Genomic DNA, 22,353 nt, shown 5'->3' on the forward strand with positions numbered 1-22,353 from the left:
GTATAAATCAGTTTCAAATCCTTCTGTTGTTTTTGTGATTTTTACATCTAGGAAGTTTACTTATTGATCTTGAATTTCATAGGTGTATTGAATTCTTTCATCCACGTTGTTGAGTGTGGTTATTCGATCAGTAAGTTCTGTGGATGAGCCTCACCATAGAATGAAAATGTCATCAATATACCGGACAAAGAGTTTCAAGTTTGTCTGTCATTCTGGTACTGATAAAATGTGTTCTTCTAAGAAATTCCCCATAAAAATATTATCGTATGTGGGCGCGGCACAATTGCCCATTGAAGTACCGTTTTTTTGTAGGTACCAACTGGTTTGCCATTTGAAGTAACTGTGTAGTAATGTATATTGTAGTAGTTCCATGAGGAAAACTTTTAGATCGTCATAATTGCCTTGTATTAACCCAGGCTCAAAGATGGCGATCAAGAATGCATATCGTAGTATACTGGGCTCATCTAAATATGATGAACAAACATTATACCAGGCCATTACATTACAGCATCAATTTTACTTGTCTTTCACTACACATACGCGGTGGCGTTTTTATTTGACCAGATTTCGGTTAAAAATATTGCATTTTTTGGTTGCTTTTCCGAAGCAAGGGGGTTGGTGTGAGAGGCTACCCCCTTGCCCATGTGACAATGAAGCTGAACAAAGCACTCTGCACTTTGTACTTTTTTGCACACTTTACAAAGCTCCAAGAGATTGTTTTATTAAACCTATCTTAAGGGAAATTAGACCTTACAATTTTAAGCAAGGTTTTGAACATTTAAGAACATTACAAACTGCTGCTATATGTAGCTCTATGATCAGTTTTATTAGATTGGCACTCTCAATCAGAAAAAGTTATTGATAGTATGTCCCCTGCTATAAGTTACTGAAATTCATAGAATTGATAACCTATATGAACATATTTAGCTAAAATAACCTGAGTCGTGGGAGCTACCCTACAAAATCAAGTGGGTTGGTGTGAGAGGCTAACCCACCAATATATACGTTTTTGTGGTTTTGATAATGCACAGTATACTTTGCCTTCTACAATCTACAAACTTGATGATGTAGTCTAAAAATGCACATTGCACTTTAGATCTTTGTTTGTGTCTAAAGGAAGTTATTAAATGTCCGTGGAGATGTAAATTGATCGTGAGTCCATTGGGAAATCTGGAGTAATAGATTTTTATAAATTGTTTGCTGTTTTTAATGCAATTTTTATTAGTGTTATCGTATTGAATTTTAAAGAACTTTTTATAAAGAATAAAGTGTCTATAGATAATGTGTTTTTGACATACGGTCTTTGCCACTTATGTATTCGTACCTTTTTGATAAGAAATACCATTTGTGAGTTTGTATGTTAAATATGAATACTTTTAGGATTCTTTTTCGAATCGAATAAAGTTATTGAATGGAATGGCCTTGTAGTAGTCAAAAACAACGCAAACCTAACAACCTGACACAAACAGAATGGGGCATTTTGAAATCCATAGCTAACAAAATGAACATCACTTGTCAAAAAGCGGATAAGGGAGGAGCACTGGTAATTTTAAACACCAAGTACTATGAGGAACAAGTAGAAATACACCTATCTGATGATTACACCTACATGAAATTGGATTCCAACCCTCCAGAACAATTCATAAAAGTCTTAAAAGACATTATTCAAAAAGCCCTAGACATGGGCACCATCAACGAGAAACTAAAGAAATACTTAATTCAACCGAACCCAAAAAGTCCCACAATTTATATGGTGCCAAAAATACATAAAAGCCTGACGAATCCACCTTTTTGTTCAATTATTTCAACAAGGGTCAGCCTCCATGAACCAATAGGTAAATACTTAGACAGGTATTTACAACCTCTTGTAACCAAACTAAAAATCTTCATCAAAGACACCATAGACTTTTTGATCAAAATTAAACAAACACCTAACATAAAGGACGAAGAAAAACTACTATGTACGATAGGCGTCAAGTCCTTATATACCTCAATACCTCACCAACTTGGAATAGAGGCCGTAGAACAAGCCTTACTACAAAGCAATTATGATAACGATCTAAAAGGTTTCCTCATGGAACTACTACAATATACATTACCACACAGTTACTTCAAATGGCAAACCAGTTGGTACCTACGAAAAAACGGTACTTCAATGGGAAATTGTGCCGCGCCCACATATGCTAATATTTTTATGGGAAATTTCTAAGAGCACCACATTTTATCAGTACCAGAATGGCAGACAAACTTGAAACTCTTTGTCCGTTATATTGATGACATTTTCATTCTATGGAGAGGCTCATCCATAGAACTTATTGATCGAATAACCACACAACAACGTGGATGAAAGAATTCAATTCACCTATGAAATTCAAGATCAATCCATAAACGTCCTAGATGTAAAGATCACAAAAACAGAAGGATTTGAAACTGATTTATACAGAAAATACGGATAGAAACAATACCCTCCTATATGGAAGCTTCCATCAACCATCACTCAAGAAGAACTTGCCTTATACACAACTATTAAGAGTGACCAGAATAGTATCAAACCCAAAAACGAGATTGATACGCATCAATGACATGCTACAACGTTTTAAAACAAGAGGTTATCCAGAAGAAACACTGAAGCGAGCAAGCAACCGATGCAAAACAATAAACCGAGAGGAATTATTATCTTCTAAAGAGAAGACAACACAAAACCGCATGACGGTGGTTTCTAAATACTCTACCATGAGTAAAACCTACAAGAGAATAATAAAATAACATTGGTCGATACTCCAACTAGAACCAGACTTCAACCATATCTTCGCACAAGAACCAATCTTAGCTTATACCAGATCAAAAAACCTGGGAGAAATCATAAAAAATCCCATAAAACACCAAAAGGATATTACCTACAAAGGAACTGTAGCTTGTCGAAACTGTAACAACTACAACAATATCATCACTGGCACCTAGATAACACATCCGATGAAAGGCCATGAGATTAAACTAAAAGTAACTGCTACATGCAACACTCTCAACTTAATTTATTTACTGAAGTGTCCTTGCGGAAAAATGTACGTGGGACAGACTGAAAGAAAAGTTAAAATCCGCATCAACGAACACAAAAGTAATATAAGAACCAAAAACCTGAAATCAACAGTAGCCAGTCACTTTATTGAGGCAGGACAAAATATCCGCCAACTCAAATTCTGCGTACTTGAAATCATAACCAGAAACGAAGGATAAGATAACCACAATTCGCTACTACATCCCGAAAATCATTCGATACGCTTACTAAATTCCATGAAACCACATGGGATGAATGACCGGATGGAATACCGATGTTCTCTGATTGACTTTCTTCTTTTTTTTGTCTCTTTTCTTTTTCTTTTTCTCATCTTTATTTTCAACTGACAATGACAATGTATAGCATTTACTTGATTAACAAGGTGTAACTTTGTATTACTTATTCATTATTTTTAATTTCATCTAAACTACACCATCAAAATATGTTGATACACACCTTAACCATTTTCATGTTTTGGTAATCGTCACGAAACTACATAGTAAACGTTCTTTTCTAACACTTGCACATTAGTCCTATTTCTATTGTTACGCCACACCGATCGTCCTTTTAAACACCAGTAACAACTTCCGGTTTTCGTAAGCTTTGCGCGGAACACATCGGAGTCTCCACGCTCTCACAGACAACAGTAAGTTTAAACGCTGCGCGTAATACATCGCCGTATATGGAACTAAATACATGCATCAAACCTAACAGAGCACGAATTTGTGGTCTAATATTTTAACATCACGACAGAAATGCAAACTCACTTGTATCAATGATAAAAGCACCATTTGGTGACCGCGCATTCACTCCTAAATCGGAGCACTTTCACAACGTAACTTATAACCGTCCTGCCACTTCAACAATTTTCCATCTTCCGACTAATACACACCGCATGTTCTCTTAACACGTTTCATTTATGATCCAAAGCACTTTTTCACAGTTCTATACCACGGTATCCATAGACCCACCACCATAATCCTGCACTAGTAACTCGCGGTAAATCCTCATTCACCGTGCACCAACACGTTACTGAACCCCGTGACCCTTGTATAACGGCGACATCATTTCATTCATTTTAGATACTCACCAGATAATGGCCTAAATGCATTGGGATATTTGAATGTCTTAAATGTGATGAAGCATTACTGATGCATTGTGGGAAATGAAGTACAATTTCCTCCTAAAGAAAAAATGAAGAAATAAATGTGAATTCTTGAAACCACATTACAGTGATGAAACTTTATTGAACTTTCAATCCTCTTCGGAGGAACTAGAAACTGTGCCCGGGGGACATACCCCACGTTTTTGGGGATGCTATCTCAGTTTGTTTAATCTACACTCTGCTTCAGAGAGTGATACCCAGGAGCATGTAGAACCTAGATCAACCACCAAAGAACCATAGCTGTGTGCGCACTTCTTTCACATTAGTCATTCACCTTTTGCCACCTGTGCAATGTGATGTTGATGCTAGTGCAAGCAAGAGATCCAAAAAGAATACATTCTCTTCTCATACGAGTGTGAGGATCGCTACATAAGGCCCAGAGAAGACCAGTCTAGTTGTCATAAAATATCGTAGTCAAATATTTTATGTACTTCTATCCTGACCCTTTTTTCCAGAAAGGGGCGATCCCCACACATTCAGAAATCATATGTAGAATGATACCCGAATTATCAGTATGATGCCTACGTTTGTCTGAAGCTTGTAAGGAGTCCGAACAGTCGTGTATTTGCAGGAGTCTTGAATGCACAACTGTAGTTAAACCTTGGCCTTCCTCTCTCCTTTTGACGCTTACGAGATTCTACTAAACTTCCTGTTTATCTAGAATCAGCCCCTTTTTTTCTCGTTAATCGCGTAGTTCGAGACCATATTTTAGGATTCACTCCAAACAGGGGTTAGACGCCCTTTGGAGTATAAGTTTTCAGGTAACTCATCAATAATCTAGCAATTGGGATCTCAACCCCCTTCTTATCCTTGGCTTCTATAGCCAGGTCTCTAACCTCATTGGTGGGTTTAATTCAAGATAGCTATTCCATGATTCGATGATGAGTGTTGGCTCATTTGTCTTGTAACAAAATCGTAGGTTGATTGCGATGGATGTCCTGGCTCACTTATCTGTCTGGATTTCAGCTCTGAGTGAGCCATCTTATGCACTAATTCAGTTGACATTCAGATTTGAGGTGGGATCTTCCAGACCTCCCTTTATTTAATCATTTGAGCTTGCTTTACTTTGTGGATTTTATTTTTTCATTTTTGATGATGAGCTCCTTGTGTTTCCTGCTTTAACTTTGTTTTATTTTTCATTTGCTGGCTCTGAGCCAGGCAGTGGGCCGATGCTCCTCTGTCTTTGCGGATCAGCCGCCGCTTCTAGACACTTGTATGTTGCTGGTTGGCCTTCAACCACTGCCAGGTCATAGGACAAATTGTCACTGGTAGTGTTGTGACCAGTTGCACATCCTGTAGTAAAAGCACAATAGAAATTGTTTTAAAAAATGTGCGCTGCAGATATAAATGAATTGCCCCCCAAGGTCTAATCTACCGGGATGTTTTGTAAATACTCGCGCTGTCTTTAATGCATGTAATATTTCCTTAACCATGGCATTTTTCATTAAAGCACTGTCTCCTTGTTTTTGACAGATGACCTCTTATCTTGCTTTCATTGTAACATGTCTGTTTGTTTTTCCTCAATGTAGCTGAACCCAGAAAATGCATCCCAGCTGTTGTTGTGGGTGTGGTTGGAATGGGTCATGTGCCAGGAATTGAAAAGCACTGGAGTGAAGAATTAAACATACAAGAGATCATGAGGTAGTAAGCTCTCATATACAGTTGATGCATAATTCTTAATTGTCATTGGCAATGTGTTTTCCCAGTTTTGCGCTAAATTTAAAAGGTGGGGCATTTTAGCATTATTGCCTGCTTGTCTGTGCATTAGCGACCATTAATTTCCAACCTTGAAAAAAAGGACAAGCTGAAGATGAGTCTGCATAATCATGACTTTAAATACAATGATGAACATTTAAATCTTAAAAAGGGTAAATCAGAGGTAGGTTCTCCCTAAGTCCTGTTTTAGTAAAAGTGATTTTAATAGGTTACTTGTCAATTGCTATATTACCTTGCTGCTACCAGAGTTGTCTTGTACATTTTATCTCCTTTTTGATCTCATGTATTGCCTCAGTTCAATCTGGACATTGTATCAATGCATGATGGTTTCAGTTAAAATGTGATTTTATTTGTTTGTTATGTACTGTGCACTTTAATCTTTCTTATTTACTTTTATGACTTGTGCTGAGATAGATGAACTCCGAGGCGAGTCTAAAGATTTGGATCATGGTCATTGTACATGTTTGCATGGCACTACTGCCTGTACTCTGAATCCACAAAAGTTAATAACATAGACACACAGGCCAGTCTAGCTCTTCTGTGAAACTTATTTTGTTTAGCTGGCAGTTCCACCTTTTACCACTCTTACGTTAGCTTCCTGCCCCTTCTGAATCGGAAGAAGTATTCTAGTATGTTCACTATTCATACATTTAAGTGACCACTCTACAGCAGGCAAGGAAAAGTTACTTACTTGTATTCCTATATTTATATCAATGGAGTCCTCGCTGAAATGATAACAGGCCACCAACTCCTAGGAAAACCAAGAGTGGAATTGGGTGGGTCTTTTTAAGATCGTAATGTGTTGAACTATGTTATCAAAACTATGTGTAGTGCTGAATTGCCATTGTCAAAATCAGTCTTGAAAAATTTGAATTTCCCGGACTCAAAGTTACAGTGCAGGTTTTCAGCAAATGAAGCCTATCTGGTCACTTGTTTTCATTTTCCTTTTAAAATGGTACATTAAAACACTATGTTCAAACTAACCTGCTTGTTTGCTGGCACACTAGGACCCCATATCCTGAATGTTTCGTGAGTCAAGGGAGCGGGGGGAGGGGTGCTGCCACCAGATATCCAATGTCCAATTATAACTTCAGTTCACAAGGAGGGCAAACCCAGAACCAGCTGCGGCATGTATATGGCCACTGAACAAGTCACATATAACAGCAGGGGTTGTCCATGTAAATTTTGCACAGAATGGGTTTCCTTTCCAAGCTATTATGACCTGGAGACTGAGGCGGGCGTGAAAGGCAATTTGGATCTGGGAGATACAGATGCTGTGTCTGGTTAGTTACACCTGGGGCTATCTGCCCTGTGGTGCTTTATTTGCCTTGTTGTCGGACGCGCTATGTCATGGTCACTGCCAGATGGCTGCCCCGGGAGGCTTCCCTCCCTCTTTTTTTCTATTGTATTATATTTGATGTCATGAATACTGCACATGTACTGCTGTAGATTTATGTAACCTTTTCGATCCAGTGCGCTATGATGAGCTATTATTTTGTTGTTTGTTGAAAATCTAATACAAATATATTTTTTGTAAAAACAAATTAACCTGCTCAAATTCTCTTTAAATGGGTGTATGTTTTTTTAAAAAGTGTTTTGAAGTGTTTTGGGATTTTGCATATGCACAGTCATTCAGCATTTACGCATTGAGGGAAAATTCCTGTGCTTGAGAGCTAGGATTCCAAGGAAGAAACTGTTCCCTTTGTACAAAAGTCACTCCTGAAATGGTAATAACAACATATGATTGCTCACCAATCATTGCTTCTAGCGGGAATATAAAGATAATATCATGAAAATGATGGAAGAAAGTCACCAGCAGCCCCATCTGCTTCGGTCCCTTTCCCACTTAGTAGATTATCTGGAGACCCTTTAATTATACTTGTATCAACATTTTACTGCCCTAAATGAGCTAAACACTTTTGAAATTATTCTACTGCTACTTTTACAGATATTGAATTTGCTTTTTAATATCTGAATGTCACACTCTCTCCATTGCAAAGGCAAAGGCAGTTCTGGGAAGGGATTCTCAAGTTAAGCCCACTTTTCACCATCTCTTTTAGTGGAGATGGTACTTAGCAAACATGACAGTGGGGCCAAAGCCTAATGTCATTACCCTCTACCCAGAATGCTACTATGATCAACCCTTTACTTAATCAATCTAGGGGCACCTCTCATCATTCCCTGTCATCCTTGAATCCTAAATATATCTGTTCACAAGATTAATGTTTTCATACTTAAGATGCTTAGCATGCTTTTGGAACTGTAGTACAATGAAGATGTAAATATGAAATGTATGCAGAAAAGAAACTGCATCACCTAAAAGCATTTGGGGCTAAATTCTTTAAAAAAGAATCTCAAAGTGGTGGAGATTGGGTGGCGGAGGATGTGTCCTAATATACCAGTTGTTTCTTCCTAAGCTGATAGTGTTTTGTCCGAATCTCTTTCAGTGTACCACCTCCATCGTTTTCAAGCAAGATTCTTCGATCTGTTGTAAAAGCCACCTTTTTTGGACTTGTGGGATATGGCTGCTACCGTGTCGGTAAAAGGACAGTGAAGTTAGTTCTGTCATTACCAACAACAACACGCTGTCTTCAAAGAATTTCAGAATTCAGGCTTTGAAATCTCAACTGAAAGTCAACCTGCGTCAGGAAGCAAAACAGATGAAAGTGACAACATATAAAGTCCAGACAGCTACATTGCCTTTTGCCTAATTACATTCTGACCCTATATAGTCAACTGATTCGAGCATTGGAACGTTTTATTTAAGTCGAATTGAGTGCAGCATAATTTCTTTGTCTGCTCACAGATGTGTTTCTCCTAAGTTTAGACATTTTGGATTTCAGGAGGAATGTGGTCCTGTTTGGTCAGTCATACAAAAGAGATCAGATATTTTTATTAACCATATGAATTTTGTTGACCTTTTTCTGAAGACCATAGTGAAGAAATACCCAGTTGTGTTATCTGCATAAATGTGCAGTCGCACACCTGGAAGTGTACAGATCAAGTTATACCTAAATAACGTTCATGGTGCCAAGCACCACAAAACCATTTGAAATGTTGTTACCAATGAAGTTTTATAACTAGATGTCATATTTTAAAATGAGTAAAATATAGGCTGGAAAATAGTTGACTGTAATTCCTTGAACAACGTATTTACAGACCTATTGATATAAATGTTTTCTTTATAAAAGGAAAGATAAAGCCAAATATTTGCTGATACACGGTTATAAATTAGCAGTATTTAAAAGGTATTGCAACGTTCGGTAGGATTGTTATGCACTTCCTGTTGAAATGATACCGTTTTGTGAGCCTCGTAATTAAAGTGTTAATATTTCCAAACCTAAATTAATTCATGCTTTTTTAAAGTTTATCATTTTATTTTTTGCCTTTTCTTTTAAAGTATCTATTTAATATAATGGTACATTACACAAAGTTGGGAGTATGACTCATTTGATTAAAAGACTGATTAATATTTAGAGGAGCATTTATTTTTAATCTCTACTGTGCTTTTAACTTTATTTTTAGTTGTGCAAAATTAGCCTACTTAAACTGATGACATTCTAAATGGCTCCATTCTGGATGAGGATTGTAACATTGTGAACAGTTCACTTGAGTTTTATATACTAGGATCTTCCTTGAAACTACCATTTTATTGGCCTTAACTTCTGTTACAAATATGACTTTACGTTGTCCATTATGCAAAGTGCTAAGATTAGTAAATAGGGTTTGGTATTATCATACACATGTGGTATTATTTTCACCATGCTGTACAGAAATTATAAGCTGCATACTGTCTGAAACTGCATACATTTTGGATAACTGCTTTACATTCTAAAGGTTTATTTACCCATTTAACACGTTCATCTCTTAAAGACTACCGGGTTGCATGATTCTGACTATGGGGATTTCCGAAAAACAATGTGGGTTCTTTTCCACAAAGAAAAGGTTTACATTTTTCTATAATGCAGACATGTATTTTAGCAGCATTTATGTCATTGATTATTTTGGTTCAGAAGAGTTTAATACTGCACATATATTGCTTGTAGTTAGATTGCTTATTGTATTTTGGGTGCATTTTTATTTTCTTAAAAGTATTCTGTCATTCTTTAATACAAACCAAATGTTTTAGTGTCTTGTCAGATATTTCTACCTTGTACAGTGACATATTTGACTTGAAAATATTTGCAATTCATATACTGTGCTCCTCAGGTAATTTTGAATCTGCTAGAGCAAAAACAGAGAAAGATGCCTTAATTTCACAAGTGGGACTAGCAATAAAAAATTATTTAATTTGTTTGATGTATTCTTCTCCGCTGGAGAAGTGTGTGTGTGCGTTTTTAATTATAGAGCAAGCAAGTCCTAAAACATATATAAAGCTGGTACACTTTTTGTTTGTTACTTTAGGTAGCTTTCCCTCAAACCTGCCCTCTTTTATTTCCGAATTCAAGACATTGCTTTTGTAAAGTTCTGCATTGTGAGAGACAGTACTGAGATGTAAAACAGTAAACATTCAAATGTTAAACATTGTTATTTACAATAGCAGATATAAAATTGGATGTGAAAGTCGCACATTTTACAATATCCTCGCCAGCCCTAACTAAAGTGACCAGTTCATCCACTGAGACCATTATTTCACATTTGAGATTTATATTTTACAGCTTCGGTTTCATGCTTTCATCTTTTCCATCTCAACAGGAAGGTTTTATCAGAGTGATGGCCCTGCTTAATGGTACAGCCCTAGAGTGGGCAGCACAGGGCAATGGGTGGAACGTTAATGGTTAATTAATAGTTTAACAAAGTATACCTCCATGTAATCATTGTCGGAGAATAAAGGGGTATACAATATCTATCCCCTTGAAAGCTGGTCAAGCCTCCAGATGAGTTTACTATTCATGAAAATACAGTGTTGCGTTTTTTTAAACTTTCCATGCACTTGTGTATTTTGCCTAACAGGTTAACTGGTACCACCACTCTAATGCTGATCCAGCAGGAAGGTCTTCGTAACGAGATGTCCTAAGCCGTCATTATGTTTCATGGAACATTGACAGTAGAGAAATAACTGTTAACGACATGTATATTCATGTTTCATGACACAATATTTCCTCTTAAATCATTGATTGTTGCAGCGCCATGGAATATGCTTAACAGCAAGTATCTCCTCATTACCTTATTAACTTAGGGATGACATCCTGGCACCACCGATGGCCTCATTATGTCATCTGCTAACAAGTCTTTCAAAAAGGTGTGCATATTCAGGATTGTTTAAGGACTACACTTTTGCACTCTTCCAGTTAATGCTAGAGGTGTTACAGAAGTTTTTCATTATCTTTTACATTTTGAATGAATCCTGTGAAGCCATACTTTATTGCTTTTTCCTAAGTGTACCTTGGTATTACTTAGTAGTACTTGGTTTCTCAATTTGAATACGTTTTTGATGAATGTGCCTCTCAAAGATCTTGTTAAACTGTACCTTTGATTTCTTATAAATACATTATTGTAACCATTCTCTTCTGAAGCACTTTCATATATTTTGAATTTTTGTAATCAAGATTTATCGTACCATTTCAGACTCTGCTTTAACCAAGTGAACTGGACTATTAAAATGTTTTGTTGAATTTCTTTTTTGGTGGCTAATATCATTTGTATTTCATGTCCTACTACATCTACTGACTGGTTCTGTAAAAGTAAATTGCTGAAATTATACCAAAAGTAGAACAATCCTATGTCCTTGACTCAGTTGCACTAAAGGTTGAAGAGCTAGAATAACGTTTCTGATGATGTCAACATAGGAAATAATCTGTTTTTTATACTAGCCTTCTATAGTGGCCATTTGTACCAGGAAATGAATGTGTTTGTGCCAAAATATACAGCAGATTATTTGGTCCTAAGGCAGCATTTTCCTATGACTCGTCAGCTTTTCTAAATATTATTACCACCATCAGAATTGTCATTCTGCTTCTTGTGTCCTTTTGGGATGATTCATCAGTTGCTTCTCTAATATTCCAATATTGAACCACACTTGTTTTCAAAATTGTGTTGAAATTTTATGTGCATGACTTGTAACCAATATTGCCTAATGTGCACTGCTACATACATTCGAGAACATTAGCCAAGATTTGGGGGGTTTGGGTTGATTTTTCATTTTGAGAGAATTCGTTTTTTCCCCTTTTTTATGGAAAGTATGAAAGGCTTTGATTTCCAGATCATCGCTAATGGAACTAGAATGAAGTTAGAATGATATTTTGATGCTAATAATCACATTTTTGTATTGAAAAAAAAAACATTTAAGCAGTGTTCAATCTACTGATTACATTTTAGGAGACTTGACATAATTGCTGTGTTTTTTTTAATTAACATAGTACCAAACGGGAAAAGCATATATAACTGGTGCTTGAAAGATGCTTGTTAATTGGTACTTTTGTAGCAGTCTTCTGTAGATGAATAATATTTACATTGATAATCTTCTGAAGCATTGCTTTTTTCCAAAAAGACTTAATCCAGTGTGTTTATTCACCTGGCAGCCATTTAACCAATTCTTTGAAGATCTAAAGACCACATTTGCTGCTGAATGTATCGTATCTATGTTGGCAGAATCAAATAGTTTATGCACAGGGCACGCTGTCCGTTTGCTAAACGGACTCCTGTAAATCTTAATTTGGAAAGTGTTAAAGATTTTTTTTTTTTAATTAATGCGGATTTCAGAAAGTATGTTACAGAGTTCTTGATGTAGTGTTTCATGCAAAATTGCATAAAATGCTATTTAACGAATAATAAACTATGCAACATATTATTCCAGAAAATAATCTACTGTTATTTTCAGGCCACATTCGCTCACACTGTGTGTAGATGTGGTGTGAAATCCGAAAGTATGTACCAAACCTAATCAACTTCGGAGTTCCTCAAGGCTCGATTATCTTCAGACTCTCGTTCAATCACTTCTGAAAAGCCTTGCCAAAGTGTATCAGTTCCTTCAACCTCATCTTTAGCAACTATGCAGACAACAAATGTTATACTAAAACACAGATAAACTGCCTTCATACTGTAGTGTAGTTCCTCTATTCCTGATAGGCCCTGCGCATTAGAATAATATACACTATAGCTTTGACATTGGACTGAGGTCAGTATGTCTCTATCGAGTACATTAAACTTAATTACTTATGTGTGCCAGCTAACTCAGAGGTCACTAGAAACTTCTCGAATAAACCAGAAGGAATTAGTTTCTGACAACCGCATAAACATGACAACTTTGTTTCCCCTAGAATCTGAACAATCTCGGAATCGTGGAAACAATAGATATCAGTTTCACTCAGTCAATCGTGCATGCTTCGTTTCTACAGAGTTGCACAGAAATAGATATACGGGCGTTTCAATAAAAAAGGGTTTATTGAACAGTCTTATTTCTCGTGCAAGAGATGTGAACTGCTACAATCGTAAGACAGAATGCGAAGTATAATATGTACAGCGTTAGCAGTAAGATAAAATAATACTGCAATAGCATGGTGTATAGCTATGATAGATATTCATAAAAATACATACATAAATAACACAGGCTAAAATGTTAATACTCATCTGATGCTTCTAGCTAGTTCTACCCCAGTGTACCTAACCTAAGTGTAGTACGAGGTAAGAAGTAGGTGCTGTTTGTCTATAGTCTAGTTTAGCTATAGTTGCCAAGATTTGCCAGAGGTCCCTCTAGGTTCTAGTCCGCTCCATACCTTAGAATGAGTGAGGTTGGAATCTCTTTCCGAGTCTCGATCTCTAACACCCCGCAAGAGTAGTCGGAAACACTGGAGCTGGATTCTCTGCGAGGAGGATGACCGCGTCTGGTCAGTGCATCAGGTGGGGGACTTGGCTGCCCTCCGAACTTGCCGTGGCGAGCCGTGTTCTGCAAGTAGGCAGCCGAACCGTGGTATGGCATGGTAAGTGAAGGCATATTTATACCTTGAAGGTGTTTAGGAATGTCAGTATTGACATAAAAGTCGGGCAGAAGAACGTCATGAATGAACCCCTAAGGAATAGATGTTCATGCATAATAAATGAGTTCTTGGAGAAATCGATATCCAAGCAAGGGGAGTCCTAAAGGCTTAAGAGTCTGGTTTTCTAAGAACTCGTGACTTAGATGAACGGATGTAGGTGGCCATGCCTGCATTTGGTTAGCATGGATAATGCCTAAATAAGGGTAGGATTTCTATGCCTACATATGGGCAATGCGAATTGTGCCTATATAAGCACATAAATCGGGAAACCTGTATACGGTATCTAAATCGACACACAACACCCACTCCACTTTCGTATGAACGACATTACTAAATCCTAAATATGCTAAACATATCTAAAAAATAGCTACATATGGACAGCTAAGAACATGTCTAAACATACATTTGTAAAATGCATAAAAACTGTTGCCATGCATAAAATGCACTGGTGCTGTACATATCAAAGCAATGTTTCATTCTAAACATATATTCACATTGAATGCTAAATGAATGAACATACATATATACATTATGAAATAGCCCGTAAATACAGAAGAAAAAAGCCAAAACCATTCCATGTCAAGTTACATAAATCAATTTTGTTTGACAAGGTGACATATTGTCTCTGAAACTGTATCAAAGAAGTCTGTTCTCTATGAATAGTTCTACTAGAAGCAGATTACCGTGCCAAAAAAGAAAAATTCAAATTTGGAAAAAAAAAAGATTTATCTTTGGAAAAAGTTTCAAGTTTTAGTCATTGTTTTGAATAAAATGAAGGCCAATTTCAGAGTCATCCCGGTACACTGTGTGCTGAATCAAAAGTCAGTGTAGGAGGGTGGAGAAAACATGAAATCATCTAATCCTGTAGACAAAAAGTAGTCTACCGTTGTAGATGAAAGTTGGATTACCTTGTTTAAAAGACTAACTGCACATAGATGAGAAGCATCGCCGTCAGCATTGGTCGCATCCGCAATGCTTGTGTCGGATGTTACCTGCGTGCCTGTTATTTCCTCTCGTACCTCAGCAGTAGCAATTTGCGTCTGTGAGATCTCAATGAATGCCGTCATCAGGATTGGTAGCCGCTGGGGACAGCACACAGCATGGGCGGTTACCGGGTCCAGCAGAGTATCGATATCCATAGGCATGACTGATGGGAGTGTTAGACAGATGTCTAGCACGCATTCTTCACTGCAAAGCAGGCAGCGTAGAACAGGTAAGATGCAATCTTGCCAGATTGGTCTGAATGAAAGAAACCATGTGGTATTTAATTCTCGTAGACGAGGTAAACCCAAAATTTGGAGGATGCGCTCACGACACCTTATCTCCAATAGAGCTCTCTCTATGCTGCTTGGAGTGACGTCGGTGATTTGGCTTGCCATATCGGAGCAGTAGGAGCAAAAATAGGATCCCTGCAATGAGTCCAAAAAGTAGTGGCAGTCCGCCAAACAGAGTGCACAAAGTTGGGAATTATTCCGAGGACTGCTTAAAGTGCTAATAGTCCTGAACACACGGTCTTAAATACATGTATAATACCGCTCGTATCAGACATGTTTAAGATACGTTCCAACATTTCTGAGAAATGTATTGGGCAGTTTGTATTCAAAAGGGCATGTATCTTGGCATTAGTCCTTGCGACTTGTAGATCATAGGTTTCTTTGGGCGAGGTCAGTGGCACAGTTTGTTGTAAAAGACTTGCTTTCATTCTGCTTAGAGTATCAATTCGTATAGAAGAGATGTTCAGTGAAGGCCATAGAGGCGACTCCCTGACTGTATTTGTGGAAACAAGACTTGCATACAGCAAGTGACCCTGGATGTAACCATTACTAGATATGGGATACCTGGCAACATGCCACAGCAGCTGTGATCATTCAACACGAGGTAACTTCCATTTGAAAGTAGTCCAAAAATTGGATTAATCACTGCAGCTGGTGAGCCTTGCAGGTGACAGGATAAGTTTGTAGTGGAACCATCGCAGGCCCCGTGTAAATTAATACCCTGACAAAGGAGAGAACCGCTTAGTGCGTTTTCACAGTTTGTACCGCTATGAAACACTTCACGCCCCCCACTCCAACATCTATGTGTGTAAGGTAAATCCCAAGATGTCTTGATGTATTCTTTACACAACCTTTCATATTTGCCTGCTGGTATATGTTTTAGGCAATACTGAAAATGGAAAGTTGTAAAGGAGTAATTTTACCATGTATGATCCACTGAGTAGCTGGTTTTTCTGCCACCGTGAATGGTCATTTTTCCAGTTTTTCAATGCTCAGCACCGTATAGTCTGCTCCACTTGGTGCCAGTTTGATCTGTTTATCAGTGAGATTTAATTCCTCCTAACAAACTCCTGAGGCGGAAAGCCGGGAGCGCTTCTTATTTTAATTGCTTTTTAAAATTGTATTGTACTGCTGTGTTTGCTCACTCACCGGCATCTTGCCACGATCTTTGCCTGCCTTCAGAGGTCCTAGACAGCCGATTTGGGCGCTGCCTTGGGGAATCCTCCCTCGCTGCTGCCATCTACCGCGAGCGAGTAAGCTCCGCCCACTTTACCGGCCACGCCCCCTTCCATCTGTTATAAGGGCGCGCTGATTACTAGCGCGTCCTCCTAACAAACTCCTGAGGCGGAAAGCCGGGAGCGCTGCTTTTTTTAATTGCTTTTTAAAATTGTATTGTACTGCTGTGTTTGCTCACTCACCGGCATCCTGCCACGATCTTTGCCTGCCTTCAGAGGTCCTAGACAGCCGATTTGGGCGCTGCCTTGGGGAATCCTCCCTCGCTGCCGCCATCTACCGCGAGCGAGTAAGCTCCGCCCACTTTACCGGCCACGCCCCCTTCCATCTGTTATAAGGGCGTGCTGATTACTAGCGCGTCCTCCTAACAAACTCCTGAGGTGGAAAGCCGGGAGCGCTGCTTTTTTTAATTGCTTTTTAAAATTGTATTGTACTGCTGTGTTTGCTCACTCACCGGCATCTTGCCACGATCTTTGCCTGCCTTCAGAGGTCCTAGACAGCCGATTTGGGCGCTGCCTTGGGGAATCCTCCCTCGCTGCCGCCATCTACCGCGAGCGAGTAAGCTCCGCCCACTTTACCGGCCACGCCCCCTTCCATTCCCTCTCTCCCTTTGATTTCCTCATAAAGGATGTGTATGGGCCGGAGGCGCAGCGGACGGGCGCGACGATTGCGCGCCGAAGGCGCGCCTAAGGCAAGCCCGTCTGCGACTGTCCGGGGCTAGGGGCACGTCACTCTGCCTCATTTACCATCTATGCCCCCGACCACCTACGCAGCCTCCAGGGATCATAGTCCCTACCATCCTCCACCTGCTCTCGCATTTCGTCCCTCGGTCTGTCTCCCGTTGCTCCTCTTGACATCCCCCCTCCTCTAGTCGCTCCTCCCCACTCTCCTAGTGACAATGCTCTCCCGGCAATCTCCAAAACCCTTGCAGCATTTTACCTTAACACCCGGTCTGCTGTAGCCCATGCACACGAACTCTCGGTACTGCTAGACCTTCATGCCCCAGATCTTCTTTTTCTAACGGAAACTTGGTTCTGCGATGACTCCCTCCCTGCCCTACTGGCCACTTTACCAGCTCCATACTACGCCCTCCGAGCAGATCGCCTTACTGGCAGAGCCGGGGGCAGCGTGGCGGTCATCGCACGTACCGACCTTCCTTTCCAAACCCTGTCCCCTGCCAGACATCGCGAATACCGCGTATCTGGCTATCCGCACTACATCCATTACGCCCCCTCTTACCTGCTTTCTTACCTACCGTCCTCCTCGATCCCCTTTATTGTTCCTCCCTGACTTTCTGGAAGTCCTAGCCACAATCACCGTTAACAACTCCTCTATTCTACTTCTTGGTGACTTCAACTTCTGGCCCTCTGATCCAGCTGAATGCTCATCTTCAAAAGAATTTTCAGAAACTCTCCAATCCCTTAACTTTACATCTCATATTCACTTCCCTACCCATATCAAAGGTCACACATTAGACCAGATCTGGTCCCTGAACTGTCCTGTGGAGTCCCTCTCTATCTCGCCTTGCACATGGTCTGACCACTACATGATCTCATTTGCCCTCCCCATTCACCCTCCGACCAACCCCCCTCGCCCCAAAAACATCTGGGTTCGTGCTTGGGGACGAGTTGATCCGGAAAACTTATCGTCCCTACTTACCACTTCCCTCCCTTCCCTGCAAGGCCTACCCACCCTCTCCCAGGTCAAGGCCATCGAACAGTGGCTCTCCTCAGGCTGCGATTCTGTTGCCCCTCTAAAACAAATTACCTCCAAGCGAGAGAAGGATGCCAACCGGTGGTTCAACGAAGAGCTCAAGGCCACCAAACTAGCAGTACGTCGCGCGGAGCGGGCTTGGAGGAGAAATTACTGCCCCTCTCTACGATTAGAGTTCATTAACATCTTGACCCAATACAAAAAAGACATCTTGGGGGCTAAAACCACCTACTTCTCCTCCAAAATCCTCGCAGCAGAAAACCAGTCGAAGGAAATCTTTTCAATCGTGCACAACTTGGCGTTTTCGGACAGAACAACTCTAAAGCCCGTCCCTTCCAAAGAACTCTGTCACTCCCTTAATAACTATTTCATTCAGAAAATAGCCACTATTAAAGCCAACATCCCTCCCCCTTCCCCCACTTTTGTTGACCCCCAGTGTCCCTTTCCTAAGGGAGAACTCACCACCCTCCCCCCTCTAACTAAGGAAACCCTGACATCCATAATACCCCTTGTCAAATCCGGCTCCCCGCTAGACCCCTGTCCTGCCCATATTCTCCGCCACATCTTTATCACTTGCCCAGACCCCCCCCTTCACCTCCTCAATAGCTCCCTTTCTCAGGGCGTAGTACCGAACCCATTAAAATCTGCGGTTATTGTACCCATCCTGAAAAAGCCGGGCGCGGACCCCTCAATCCCTGCCAATTTCCGCCCCATTTCCCTCCTGCCATTCCTGGCAAAGGTGCTCGAGCGCCATGTCACCTGCGCTCTGAGCTCTTTTGTGGAGAAGCATGGAGCTCTTGCCTCCCGCAAGGCCGGGTTCCGCCCCGCACACTCTACGGAGTCCGTAGTCCTCTCGGTCCTGGACAACCTCAGGGAGGGTATGGATACTAACCAGCCCCAGGCCCTGGTGCTCCTAGATCTCTCAGCCGCTTTTGACACGGTGGATCATACCATCTTGCTTTCCCGTGTCAAGGCGGCGGGGATCGGGGGCACCGCTCTGGTCTGGCTATCCTCCTTCCTGAGCGACCGCACCCAGGCTGTCCGCCTGGGCGACTTTACTGCGGACGTTCGGAAAGTTCAGTGCGGGGTCCCCCAAGGCTCCTCCCTTTCCCCTCTTCTGTTTAATCTTTATATTGCCCCTCTTATCTTTTCTCTGCAACAAATGGAGGTCGCCGTATTCAATTATGCGGATGACCTCCAGCTTGTTTTTAATCTGTCTTCTTCCCTCTCTTCTGTTCTAAATTTCCAATCTATTATGCTCCATATCCGGGACTGGATGAACCACAACCACTTGAAGCTCAACCCAGACAAGACCGAGCTGGTGTTGACGGGTGGTTCATCCAGCCCCTGGTCCTCTTTATTCTGGCCCCCCTCTCTTGGCCCTTCACCTAGCCCTTCTACCTCAGTCAAAACACTAGGCATAAAACTCAACTCTCAACTCACTCTTCACTCTCAGGTTAGTTCTGTGGTTTCTTCTTCTTTCCTATCACTGCGCACTATACGCAGGGTGTCCCGTTTTTTTTCCTTCACTGCCCTCAAACTGATCATCTTGGCCATGGTGGTTTCCCGCCTGGATTACGGCAACGCCCTATATGCAGGTATTCCTGCATATAGTCTACGGCGTTTGCAACAGATTCAAAACCAGGCGGCCCGCCTGGTCTTTAAACTCCCGAAATTTCACCACACTACCCCCCTTTTGAAATCTTTGCATTGGCTTCCTGTTCGTGCTCGGGTCCAGTTTAAGCTCGCCTCCATCACCTTTCAGGCTCGACTGGGCTCGGCACCGGCTTTCATCTCTTCTGAGATTACCCCTTACGTTCCCACCAGGGAACTACGCTCATCCACCCAGTCCCTTCTCACTATCCCACGGTACCGGAGAAAGAAATGGGGAGGTTCGAAATTTGCGACCCTTGCCCCGCTCCTCTGGAATTCTCTTCCTCTTGAACTTCGAACCCTCACCCTGTACCCGCAATTTCGGAAACACCTCAAGGCTCATCTGTTCATGAAGTCCTTTAACTAACCCTCCTGTAGTTTGTTTTCGTTTTTCTGCTCCGGTCCTTTGTTAGTTGTAGCGCCAAGAAACCGCTGGTGTATGTGCGCTTTATAAATAATTTAAATTCAAATTCTGAAAACAGTGACGTAGTGTTGATTAAACGCCAAGGCACATAGCCTGAACGCACGTTTTGGAGCGTCAAGCCTAATAGCATTATAGAACGTAATTGAAACTAACCATGTTGCAACATGACCAAGTCTTGTTCCATGATGTCTATGGCAGAAGACACAATGCTGTCCAATGAATATATCCTGGACGACAGTCGTTAACCCATTGTCTACTACAGAGAGAGATTTCTCTAAATACGATCAATTTCTCGTATTCGTTCTGCAGTCTCTGCTAGGGTAATCTTCCATATTTCATTAGAAGCAGCGTAGATACCTGCATATATGAAACGTTTTTGTCACGGTTTTCTTGGTCCTAGCAAGAATTCCCTAAAGTCTGCGCCTTCTTTAAGTAAAGATAAGTTTTGTTTTACATCCTGCAGTGTAGTCTTCTGTAGCCAATCAAGGCAGAGTTTCCCTACACTGTATGTCGTTGCTACCCCTGGATGCTGTCTTTGAACATAGCGTGGGTCTGGCCTATTGATAGTGAAACCCTGTGTTTTGTTCAGGAATCGATCTTGACAGTTGTTTGTTTCTGTGGGCCAGAGCAACCATTTTTTCCATGCTGGATCTGATCTGTTGTGATGCAAAATATTATGTACGTCGACCTCCCCCCGTGTTGTGCTATTGCTTGCAGGTATAGGTATGATCGGTGTGTTCATGTCTTTGATCTTAGCTAACCCAAGGCAAGACGTTTGTTGGACAGTATCATTCAAAAACATAATTTGCTCAGGGATGATACAGGCTCTAAACAGAGCTTCTACCCCCTGCACTTGCCAATCTTTTGTACCCCAGACAGATTTTGTCTCAATGTTGTCTTTCCAAAAGTCAAAACCCTGTCTAGACAGTTGAGCAATAAAGTCTGCAGAATAAATCTGTTTCATATTGATTAACATATTTTTCATTCCGGTCTTATTTACATTCTTAAAATAAAACGTTTCTGGATTTGATAAGTTGAACCCTGAAAAATATGGAAATTTCATTGCAAATGTTTTTGAGCTACCCCTCGAAAGTGTAGGACAATGTTCCCATTGGTTATACATAAATACATTACTAGGTGATGCAGTTTTATGCAAGAAAAGATGACCATAGTGGTTATAACAATACATTTGTTCATATTCTGATGAACCCTCTAAATATTCATGATTTGTGAATACTGCAGACATCTCTAGATCAGACATCATGTTATTAACAGTCTCAATGTCCCAGTCATCAGAAAAGGTACTAGAGGCAATAAAGTTACTTAATGAAATTTTAAATAAGTGTGGAATCTTCAAATGTTCCGACTGGCCAAAAATGTCATATTCAGTTCTGTCCCAAACTATACCATCAGGTATAGGAACAGCTGTGATGTTCACTGCTGACAAGTCTCTTGCTTCACGATGGAATGATTTGTGTGGCTGGAGAAGTAAGTTCACTCTTTTACTTGCTGTGTCCATTTGAATATATCTTCTATTTATCAGCATACCCAGAGTTTTACCAGAGCTAACCAAAGTAGAAAGAAGAATATTCCCAGAACAATCCATAGTTCAATCCATGGTGAAACCAGATAAGTCTTTTTCAGGAGATGAAAAAAGTCTGTTGCTTGTTCTTTGAAAGTTCTTTGTGCTGGCGTCGTTTCAGGTTCGCTGGGATCCTCAGAAAACGTATCAAAGTTCATGAAATAGCCAGAGGCAGTTCTGTCAATGGTTGGAATTGCATCAGGATTCATTGAAATCTCTGGAACCAGTTGATCACTTGTTACTTCGTTGTAGACATGTGTATCAGGACGAACTGTCATTTGGGTCTCAAGAGGGACGAGTTCCATAGCTTTGTTGCTTAGTCCTTTATTTCTCACTGTGAATCTTCAAAGGTGATGAGTCTCTCAGTTTGAACTTCTTGGATTGTAGCCAGCGGAGTGCGTCTGCTACATTGTCAGAGTCCACCTGGCCTACTGCTTAGTATTGGCCACATAGTGTGGTTTGATCAGGTCGATGGACACACATCTTTTCTCCTTTTTACCTGCAAGGGGGGCAGTAGTACTGTTCTTGATTTGTGGATTGCTAGGACAGGTACTGGTTGTCT

The 22,353-nt window shown here is 40.5% G+C and overlaps 1 protein-coding gene across 7 annotated transcripts in view; it reads left to right on the plus strand.

The window, feature by feature from the left end:
- TRABD (TraB domain containing) overlaps positions 1 to 11,555 on the plus strand; it is a 214,679-nt gene extending 203,124 nt beyond the window's left edge. For all 7 annotated transcript variants that reach the window (XM_085653946.1, XM_085653945.1, XM_085653949.1 and 4 more), the window contains 2 exons: positions 5,750 to 5,861; positions 8,384 to 11,555. In XM_085653946.1, coding sequence (XP_085510072.1) covers positions 5,750 to 5,861; positions 8,384 to 8,555 — 284 coding nt within the window. In that variant the 3' untranslated portion in view covers positions 8,556 to 11,555. The remainder of the gene's footprint in view (positions 1 to 5,749; positions 5,862 to 8,383) is intronic.
- The last annotated feature ends 10,798 nt before the right edge of the window (positions 11,556 to 22,353 follow it).

Source organism: Triturus cristatus, chromosome 4_1 (assembly GCF_964204655.1).
Source record: "Triturus cristatus chromosome 4_1, aTriCri1.1, whole genome shotgun sequence".
Taxonomy (NCBI): Eukaryota; Metazoa; Chordata; class Amphibia; order Caudata; family Salamandridae; genus Triturus; species Triturus cristatus.